At 44.9% G+C, this 10,682-nt stretch overlaps 2 protein-coding genes across 5 annotated transcripts in view; one reads left to right on the forward strand and one right to left on the reverse strand.

Moving 5' to 3' along the window:
• The window catches only part of iqck (IQ motif containing K), a 25,663-nt gene extending 23,004 nt beyond the window's left edge, over nucleotides 1–2,659 (forward strand). The window contains exon 9 of the mRNA XM_055650964.1: nucleotides 2,429–2,659. Coding sequence (XP_055506939.1) covers nucleotides 2,429–2,547 — 119 coding nt within the window. The 3' untranslated portion in view covers nucleotides 2,548–2,659. The remainder of the gene's footprint in view (nucleotides 1–2,428) is intronic.
• Nucleotides 2,602–10,682, reverse strand: part of gprc5ba (G protein-coupled receptor, class C, group 5, member Ba) — a 13,364-nt gene continuing 5,283 nt past the window's right edge. For all 4 annotated transcript variants that reach the window (XM_055650960.1, XM_055650963.1, XM_055650961.1 and 1 more), the window contains exons 2-4: nucleotides 9,450–10,469; nucleotides 7,435–7,544; nucleotides 2,602–3,967 (exon numbers count right to left, since the gene is read on the reverse strand). In XM_055650960.1, the coding sequence (XP_055506935.1) occupies nucleotides 3,923–3,967; nucleotides 7,435–7,544; nucleotides 9,450–10,469 (1,175 nt within the window). In that variant the 3' untranslated portion in view covers nucleotides 2,602–3,922. The remainder of the gene's footprint in view (nucleotides 3,968–7,434; nucleotides 7,545–9,449; nucleotides 10,470–10,682) is intronic.

Here is a 10,682-nt window from a genome sequence, read left to right on the forward strand (position 1 = left end):
TCCACCGCCCTCTGTGGCAGAGAATTCCACAGACTCACCACTCTGTGAGGAAAAGTGTTTCCTTGTCTTCGTTCTATGAGATTGTATCATGAGAAGCCACACATCCAAATGCCCATGTATCGTTCAACACGATGGCCTCATTTGATGCGGTGATGAAACGAGGTGCATCCTGGACATTATATGTGGGAAATACGATTACCATGGACGTCTGGGTGGGAAAAGCACGCAGTGGTTCATTCTTTAAGGCAACCTTATGAAGATAAAAATCCAAGGCAAACCATAACACAAATGTACGTTAGCATTCACTAACAATAAACAATCCCAGTCAAACCTGGCGGCCAGTCATTGAAGCAATGTCATTGTAGCTCTGTGTGGAATTCTTCCCAGATCCTTAAGGCAAAGAAGTAAGAATTGGAGGTTTCTCTAATGGGATTGAAAATTATACATGCTCTTCATGGTTCCTTGAAAGCGGTGGTCACAGACAACGTTGCCAATAGTTGGTGATTGGCTTCACTCAGCTTCTGCTATAGGAATTTTAGTATCACACAGGTGAACAGAATACGTCAGTGCACAGATCAACTCAAGTACATCTATTTAACAGTCTTAATGGCTGCTGAATAGTTTCACATTTATTTGGGAGTTTTTGTAAACACCAAGGACCCAAAGCAACTTGAAACGGTGCCAAGAAGCACGGCATCTGCAGTTCCGACACATGACACCTGCCCTGAGTGTCCTTTCAAGTCCCTGCCTGGGTCACAAACAAACCAACACAGCGTAGTCCTGATGGAAGAGTGAACGGTGGGTGTGGATGCTGCTGCTACTGGCAAGGCAGAGAAGCATGTGATGCCATCTGGGGCCCCTCTAATACAAACTAATACAAGTAATGCCCAACACTGTCTCTTTCATGTTATTTCATGGTTTTCCTCTAATCTAGTTTCTCGGCATGTATGCCTTCATAAAGTTCTTGCAAGCATGATCATTTGTTCATTATTACCTGGTTTTGGAATTGTACAAAGGACCAGAGATGTCTGTATCGGGAGAGAAGCTATGATTTTCAGTTTTTATCATAACTTATTGCAGTTAAATACTATCAATGCAATCTGACTTCATGCCCTCTGGGCTGTTAGTGTGTGCTGCCTTGCTGCAGTCTCAGTGAGGACCTGTGTCAGCTGCTATTTTCAGCTGTTGTATTAAATATCTGGTGAAAGTCAGAGTTCAAATTTCACTGAGTCAGACCCCGTTCTAAATCCATGTATTAACCATTCCTCAAGGACATGGTACAGTTACGTGTCTGCATGGCTGTGCTCATTTCCCTTTTAAACCTCTCAATGCTTCGAATTCCCCACTGCTGGGATCCTAGAGTAAAGTGACTATTTATTGGTCACCCACAGTTGTCCTTGACATGGTGGATGGCTGCTGTCTAGATCACCATGGAACAGGCCTGGTCACTGTACTGGTCACTGTACTGGTCACTGCACTGGTCACCATGGAGCAGGCCTGCTCACTGCACTGGTCACTGCACTGGTCACTGCACTGGTCACCATGGAGCAGGCCTGGTCACTGTACTGGTCACTGCACTGGTCACCAGGGAGCAGGTCTGCTCACTGTACTGGTCACTGGCACTGCACTGGTCACTGCACTGGTCACTGCACTGGTCACTGCACTGGTCACTGTACTGGTCACTGCACTGGTCACTGCACTGGTCACCAGGGAGCAGGCCTGCTCACTGTACTGGTCACTGCACTGGTCACTGCACTGGTCACCATGGAGCAGGTCTGCTCACTGTACTGGTCACTGCACTGGTCACCATGGAAGCAGGCCTGCTCACTGTACTGGTCACCATGGAGCAGGCCTGGTCACTGCACTGGTCACTGCACTGGTCACCATGGAGCAGGCCTGCTCACTGCACTGGTCACTGCACTGGTCACCATGGAAGCAGGCCTGCTCACTGCACTGGTCACCATGGAGCAGGCCTGCTCACTGCACTGGTCACTGCACTGGTCACTGCACTGGTCACCAGGGAGCAGGCCTGCTCACTGCACTGGTCATTGGACTGGTCACCATGGAGCAGGCCTGCTCACTGCACTGGTCACCATGGAGCAGGCCTGCTCACTGCACTGGTCTCCACCAAGCAGCATAAGATGAGAGAGATTTAATTTGAAGGAAATATGCCGGGCAATTTTGTTTTCCATAGAGTTGTAAATGTCCTGTTGATGGAGGCTGATACATTAGAGGTAAGATGTACATGGACACGTTGGGAACGGACAAATTATGCGCAGGCCGGTGAGATGAGTTTGTCTTGACACATAGTTCACCACATTATGGACCACCACTTGGACACAAGTTCTATTTGACTCATTGCCGGGTAATACAGGAAACATTACGGTCTATATTTCAGAGATTAACTTGCTTTTGTTTGCTGATACAGTGGGGCAGACGATGGAGGAAGATTTGGTGGAGGAGACACCACCCAGCCCTGCTGAAGAGCCCATTAGAGAGCTCACCCAGTATGAGATACTCCTGAAAATCAGAAAGGACTGTACTTAGACGGCACAACAGCGAGGTACTTTACATTTCCAAGCAGACAGTGAAGACCTGACGTTACAATAATTGCATTTTAATAAGATTTTGTAAATAAAACTTTTGCACATGCCTTAAATGTGGTGACGGTGTAACTTGCCCACTTCACACGTACACACAAAACAGAGTGGTTGTCAGAGTGAGCCTGTCAAACCCACCATGCATGCACACACTTTGATTCAGATTCTGTTTACAAAACAGTTTGGAATAGACATGTCAACACATTGGCCAGTCATGTGAGTTAAATAAAATCTGCAGTTGTACCATAGATAGGCACAAAGTTAAATATCAGGCAGCAGCAGCAGCAGCAGCAGCATTGTTGCAAAAGAGCAAACAACAAGTTTAAAAAAAAGATAGACACAAAATGCTGGAATAGTGTCAACATTATCTGTAAGCTGTGTAACAGTGATGTGTATTTTTTCACCAAGGAGTTTAAAGTCATAATATACTAAACAAACTTCAATGCACATTATACACGTGGTTTAGTAATTTGATGAATCAAGGGGCCTTTCACCTGTGGCAAGATGGGTTTTGGGTGGTGACATTTTACAACAGTTAATGGATTCATGGGATAATTGAGGAAAACATTTACACTATCACAATCCTTTCTCCCACCTTTTAACCAGAAATATGGAATTTACAAAACTGCTTGCACACAAAGCAAATGTGTTTTTTAAATGATTAAAACATTCCCCTCTCACTTTCTGTCAGTACACAGCACACATGCACCACACACTGAATCTTCAATGCCAAGGAATAATATTACTGCTTACTCGTTTATAGAAAACGCTACACTTGAAACGGTAAATTGATATATTTTTATTTATATTATGGCTTTTTTTGTTGGATAATGTGATATGCCTAAACATATAGAAATACTGAAGTTATGTTCTTTTGCAATTAGCTCTTCCCCACTAACCACACTCATTACTGCTGCTGCAGTAAATTCATATCAAAGATAAACAAGTTATCCTCATCTCCTCCAGGGAGTTTCACTGTTGGCTATTAGTTTTGCAGAAATTAAGCAATATTGAAAATGACACACTGCCATAATTTATTAAATGTAATGCACTCTATATTTATTTACATCAACACAAATGATTCCTTCAGCATCATTCTGGTTTTCATTTAAAGACTCACAGCTTTAAAGGAAAGAGTACTTGGCGTGTACAGCCTACTAGCTTCAATGTACACCCCTATTTAAAAAGGTCAGTTGTGAAGAAACTCCCATGTAGCTGGGCTTCATACAGCCTGTCGTGGTTTCACACCGCCAGCTTGCACTCGGACTGCAGCCTGTGCATGGCCCAGCTGCAGTTTGCCCACAACACCATCAGCTCTGCCTTCACCAGAGATGTCTTCCTGTGTAGTTGGGAGGAGCAGATGGGATCTGCAGAACACGATGAACATTAGAGTCATGAACAGGATAGTGCCAATCTGAAGCTAAGTTTGGCAATTGGCAGTTCTACATATCGCGAGTTATAATCACTAGTATACAATACACCGTTGGACGATGGATAATGACACTCAAGCACTAAGTCCATTGGGTCCACACACACCATCTCATCTCAGTCAATCCCACTCAGCCTCGTCCTCCTTCCCTTTGCCCATATACTACCCATTCATTCTGTTGGACATTAATGTGCAGTGAGGGTCATTTAACTTACTGGTCTATAGTCATAGTGTGAAAACAGGGTCTTTGGCCAAACACTCATGCTGACCAAGATGCCCCATCTACGCTAGTCACACCTGACTGTGTTTGGCCCATATCCCTCCAGCCTGTTCCCGTCCATGTACCTGTCCAAGTGTCTTTTAAATATTGACACAAGGAACTGCAGATGCTGGTTTACCAAAAAAGACAAAGTGCTACAATAACTCCATGGCTATGAATAGGTAATGTTTCGGGTCAGGACCTCAGAGCTTCTGAAGAAGGATCCCAACCCGGAACATGACCTTTCCATGTTCTTCATTACCTGCCAAGCTTTGTCCCGCCTCTCCCCTTTTCCAGCTTTTCTCAGTCTTTAGAACAGTCACCTATCCATGTTCTCCACAGATGCTGCCTGACCCACTGAGTTACTCCAGCACTCTGTGAAATGTCACCTATCCATGTTCTCCACAGATGCTGCCAGACCCGCTGAGTTATGGTGCAGCAGCATCTATGGAGCGAAGGAAATAGGCAACGTTTCGGGGCCGAAATCCTTATGGAAATAGGCAACGTTTCAGGCCGAAACCCCGGGTTTCGGCCCGAAACATTGCCTATTTCCTTAGCTCCATAGATGCTGCTGCACCCACTGAGTTACTCCAGCACTCTGTGAAACGTCACCTATCCATGTTCTCCACAGATGCTGCCTGACCCGCTGAGTTACTCCAGCACTCTGTATCTTTTTTTTTTGAATTCTAAATATTATTATACCCGCCTCAACTACTTCCTCTGGCAGCTGGTCCCATATACCTTCTGCTCTCTAGGTGGAAAAAGTTGCTCCTCAGGTTCCTATTAATTCTTCCCCCCCCCTCACCTATTCCCTCTAGTTGTTGTTTCCCCTACTCTGTACATTCACTCTAACTATTTCCCTCATTATTTTATACATGTCTATAAGATCACTCCACAGCCTTCTGCACACCCCAGGAATAAAGTCGTAGCCTCTCTAGCATTCCTATAGCTCAGGCTTCCGATATCTGGCAACATCTTCATAAAACTCCTCTGCTGTCTTCCCAGCTTGTCTTTGGGATGTGGGGGGAATCCTTGGCCTGGGGAACTCTCCATTACGCATGTGGTCACGATGGAAGCCGAGTTTTTGGAGTGAGAGGCAAGAGTACTAACTGCTGTACCAACATGCAACCATGGGCCACATAAGGCATAGGAGCAGAATTTGACCAATCAGCCCATCATGTCCACTCTGTTATTCAATCATGGCTGATCTCAACCCCATTCTCCCGCCTTGTCCTCATAATGCTCCACGCCCTTAACCAATGCGTAACTAAGAACCTGTCAATTTCTGCTTTTAAAATACCCACTGACTTGGCCTCCACAGCCGTCTGTGGCAATGAATTCCACAGATTCACCGTCCTCTGACTAAAGAAATTCCTCATCTCTTTTCTAAAAGTACGTACTTTTATTCTGAGGCTGTTCTCTGTGGTTCAAGACTCTCCCACTAGTGGAAACATCCTCTCCACATCTACTCTATCCAGGACTTTTTACATTGTTACTAAAACTGAGCACAAAAAATAAATCAAGTTTATTTTAGCAATAGATTAAATATTTATGTACAATACAGTTAAAATGTAAATTTGCAAATAGTTAAACACTATATGGCATTTTTATTTCAAACTAACAGCGAGCTTACAGCTGACATTATTTATAGGCATGATGACATGGCTACATGCCAAGGATTAGTTGGTGGAGGAATGCCGTTCTCCTGAAGTTGCCAGAGTCTGCTGTTAATCCAGTGGACATGGCACGTTGCCATTTGCTTCACCTGCATCCACTGCCATGGAGCTGCTGCCTTGCTGTGCAGATTACATGCAGGGAACGAGAGAATGCACACATTGATTCAATTCAAATTGGATGGCAGGGGGAAATAAACAGACGAGATAGAAAACTGTAACACCACAGAGAGTGTGGAGGAAGTCAGTGGGTCAGGCAACATCTGTAGAAGGAATGGACAGGCCCTTCATTCTACACAATGACTTCCTCCAGCTGCTCCCCCTCATTGCTACAGATTCCAGCATCTGTCGTCTCTTGTGTCTCCATGTCATTGAAACTGTCTGCCTCTAAATAGTTGTTCATTTTAAACGCTCTTTGATGGTGGCTTAATTGAACCTCGTTTTGAAAGACATCAAGATTTTTAAAGCTAAAGTAGACAAAAATGCTGGAGAAACTCAGCGGGTGCAGCAGCATCTATGGAGCAAAGGAAATAGGCAACGTTTCGGGCCGAAACCCTTCTTCAGACCCTTCTAGCTAAACCTATTTGTAAAATTGAGCGCAGCATTCTTAAAAATGCATGATTAAAATGATCTGACATTGATAAAATCCAGACCATTTCAAAGTTATCTTTAAAGTTTTTGCTTTCCCTCAACTTTTGGAATGACAAGTATTCATATTGTAACACTATTTCAAAAGATGAATCGTAATGTTGTTGGGGTACCCCACCCCCCCCACCATAAATCAGACACACTCGCTCATTCCTCCACAGTAGTGGGAATGTTTTAAGTTCTCTTTTGGCAGGAAGGTTAGAGGAATAGTCATGATCTTACTGAATTTCACAGCAGGCAGAAGGGAATGTCTGGTCAACTCATTTATTCATATTTTGAATGAACACAAACTCAAAAATTCCATTAGGAAGGAGATGAGAGATTTCTTTAGTCAGAGGGCGGTGAATCTGTGGAATTAATTGCCACAGATGGCAGTGGAGGCCAAGTCAGTGGATATTTTTTAAGGCAGAGATAGATAGATTCTTGATTAGTACGGGTGCCAGGGGTTATGGGGAGAAGACAGGAGAATGGGGTTAGGAGGGAGAAATAGATCTGCCATAATTGAACGGCGGAGTAGGCTTGAAGGGTCTAATGGACTAATTCAGCTCCTATCACTTATGACCTTATGACTTATGGAAACATAGAAAATAGGTGCAGTAGGCCATTCGGCCCTTTGAGCCAGCATAGCCATTCAATATGACCGTGGCTGATCATCCAAAATCGTTCCTGCTTTTTCCCCCCATTACCCTCGATTCCTTTGGCCCTAAGAACGAAATTTAACTCTCTCTTGAAAACTTATGACCTTATTTTATCTTAAAAGACACATTTTCCGTTATAATTCAGAATACCGAATGCCTGCAAAATGCAGAAGAATCATCGACTTACATTTCCGCCATTGAGCACCACTGCCATCTCGGTGGGATGGTAAACATTACTGCGTAGCTGGATGTTGGGTCTTTGCCCCAGACTCCCATTGCGAAACCCAGACTTAAAGGCTGCACAGGGGAGGCAGGAGAAAAAAGACCATTTTGCCCAGACCAAGAACCAAGGCAACAAGAACACAACCGTTCTCCAACCCTGAACATCTGTGACACATTTAAACATCATGCAGAAAATCTTTCTTGCACAACTCTGACTGAATGAGCCAACTATGTTGGCCTCTGTTAACAGTTTAGCATTTGGAAAACATTTTCTATAAAGAGTAGTGTCATGGAATATTAATGGAACAGGAAGCCAATGTGTTTAAAAAAACTTTAACAATAGTCAAGTATTTCACAGTTTTTCCTATAATAAACTAAATTAAGTCACAGAGCATGCCCTTCAGCCCAACTTGTCCATGCCAACCAAGATGCTCTACCTAAAATAATCCCATTTGCCTGTGTTTTGCCAATATTCCCCTCCAAGCCATCCCTATCCATGCCACTGTCCAAATGTATGTTAACTGTTGTTATTGTGCCCGTCTCAACTAGTTCATCAGGCAACTCATTCCATTTCAATAGACAATAGGTGCAGGAGTAGGCCATTCGGCCCTTCGATCACATTCAATGTGATCCTGGCTGATCATCCACAATCAGTACCCCGTCCCTGCCTTCTCCCCATATCCCCTGACTCCACTATCTTTAAGAGCCCTATCTAGCTCGCTCGTGAAAGCATCCAGAGAACCGGCCTCCACCGCCCTCTGAGGCAGAGAATTCCACACTCACAAATCTCTTATGTGAAAAAGTATTTCCTCATCTCCGTTCTAAATGCCTTACTCCTTATTCTTCAACTGTGGCCCCTTGTTCTGGAACTCCCCCAATATTGGGAACATGTTTCCTGCCTCTAGTGTGTCCACACCCTTAATAATCTTATGTGTCTCAATAAGATGCCCTCTCATTCTTCTAAATTCCGGAGTGTACAAGCCCAGCCGCTCCATTCTCTCAGCATATGACAGTCCCACCATCCCAGAAATTAACCTCATGAACCTACTCTGCACTCCCTCAATAGCAAGAATGTCCTTCCTCAAATTAGGGGACCAGGACGCCACACAATACTCCAGGTGTGGTCTCACTAGGGCCCTGTACAACTGCAGAAGGACCTATTTGCTCCTATACTCGACTCCTCTTGTTATAAATGCCAAGTGTCCATTCGCTTTCTTCACTGCCTGCTGTACCTGCATGCTTACTTTCATAGACTGATGAACAAGGACCTCCAGATCCCGTTGTACTTCCCCTTTTCCCAACTTGACACCAATCAGATAATAATCTGCCTTCCTGTTTTTGCTACCAAAGTGGATAACCTCACATTTATCCACATTAAACTGCATCTGCCATGCCTCTGCCCACTCACCCAACCTGTTCAAGTCACCCTGCATTCTCATAGCATCCACCTCACAGTTCACACTGCTACCCAGTTTTGTATCATCTGCAAATTTGCTGTTGCTTGTGATCCCTTCATCTTTTGCCACCATCTGTGTAAAAAGGTTGCTCCTGAATCATCCCCCTCCCACCGTAAACCCATGCAGTCTAATTCTTGATTCCCCAATCCCAGGTAAATGACTCTGTGCATTTACCCGTATGATTTTATATACCCAAGATCATCCCTCAGGCTCTTGCACTCCAAGGAATAAAGTCCCAACCTGCCCAACCTTTCCCAAGAGCTCAAGCCCTCGAGTCCTGGCAACATCCTCATAATTCTTCTCTGCACTCTTTCCAGCTTAATCTTTCTTCCAGCAGGGTGACCACAACTGAACACAATACTCCAGGCCCAGCTCACCAATGTCTTGTACTTGTGCAACACAACTTACATCGCTTTGTTTCTGCAATGGACAAAGGGCACGAGGAACGAGTAGGAAAATAAATGTTCCAGAACAAATCTAAATGCTAATCAGCAAGTCAGACATAGTTACAAGTCGTGCCTACCTGCTCCGGACTCATCCAGGGAGAATGCCTTGTTTTCCATGTAAGTGCGTGGAAGTTGCAATTCCTCCTCAAAGTTAGTCTCGCGTATTCTGGGCTGTACGGCATCAAAGTAATCCGGTGTGTTTTGTTTTGATGGAATAATTGAGCAGTGGACCTCTGGGATAGCATGGAAGATGAGGAATATCCACCCATTGGAGACGAGAGCAATGGAGAGGGCAGGGTCATCCCAGGAAGGCTGCTTGTTCAGTTCCCTGTTGCCGTAGAGGTACATGACGATCCAAGCCACCCAGATCAGGATGGAGAAGAGCATCGTTAGAATAATAGAGGTGCCATGCTTCTTCCACTTCTTGAACTTTCCACACAGGGTGAAGAAGGAAAGAGAGAATGTTGTCGCCATCAGGAACATCACATAAATGGAGGCCATGACAAAGTCCATCTGTTCATACTTGCAGGCAGGTTTCTGCTCCCTGACGATGGTGAGGATCAGCCACTCCACTGCGATGATGATCTGCACCAGCACCAGGCCAGCCACAGCCCCCACCAGCAGCAGGCCATTCGGCCCCTTGCCTTGCTGCACCAACTGACGTAGTCTCCACGACTGCACCAACAGGCAGGAGAAGCAGAGCGCAAACAGAACGCCCCAGAGGAATCTTCTGGTGGGACACGTCTTCTCATCTTCTGGGATAATGAAGGCAAAGGACAGTCCAAACAGACCCAGGGTGCCAAACAAGAAGAGGAACTGGATTCCCAGGGGACTCTTCTTTTCTTTGTCTTTAATGAACGGCAATTTCACCAGGAGGATGAGCATCAATAAGAAGGCAGTCAGCACCCCGGCCCCTGCTACTGCCTCCACAACTATGCCCCAGATCACATCTAGGCTGCACAGGTTGAGATAGTGCGGCAGGAGGTTCAGCCCACAGCCTCTGTCCACCACAGGATTGCTGGAGTTCTGTGAAAATCCATAATTCATCGACGAGAGCAGAATGAAGGAGGCAGCTGGAAGTGTCTTCATGGTGTCCACTGGATTAGACATGGGGATAGAGGGAGAAACACCGAGTCAGCTTCAGGTGATATCCTGCAAAGATATTTATGTTTCTACATGGTGAAAACTACAACATGTAAGGTTTTACTATTTGGAAGGGCTTGCGCCACCAAGAGACAAACGTTAAAATGAGACAAGATGTTCTAGAACAGATACATGGAATATTCCTCATCAACTGGAATGTAATTAGT

This window comes from Leucoraja erinacea, chromosome 20 (genome assembly GCF_028641065.1).
Source record: "Leucoraja erinacea ecotype New England chromosome 20, Leri_hhj_1, whole genome shotgun sequence".
Classification (NCBI taxonomy): domain Eukaryota; kingdom Metazoa; phylum Chordata; class Chondrichthyes; order Rajiformes; family Rajidae; genus Leucoraja; species Leucoraja erinaceus.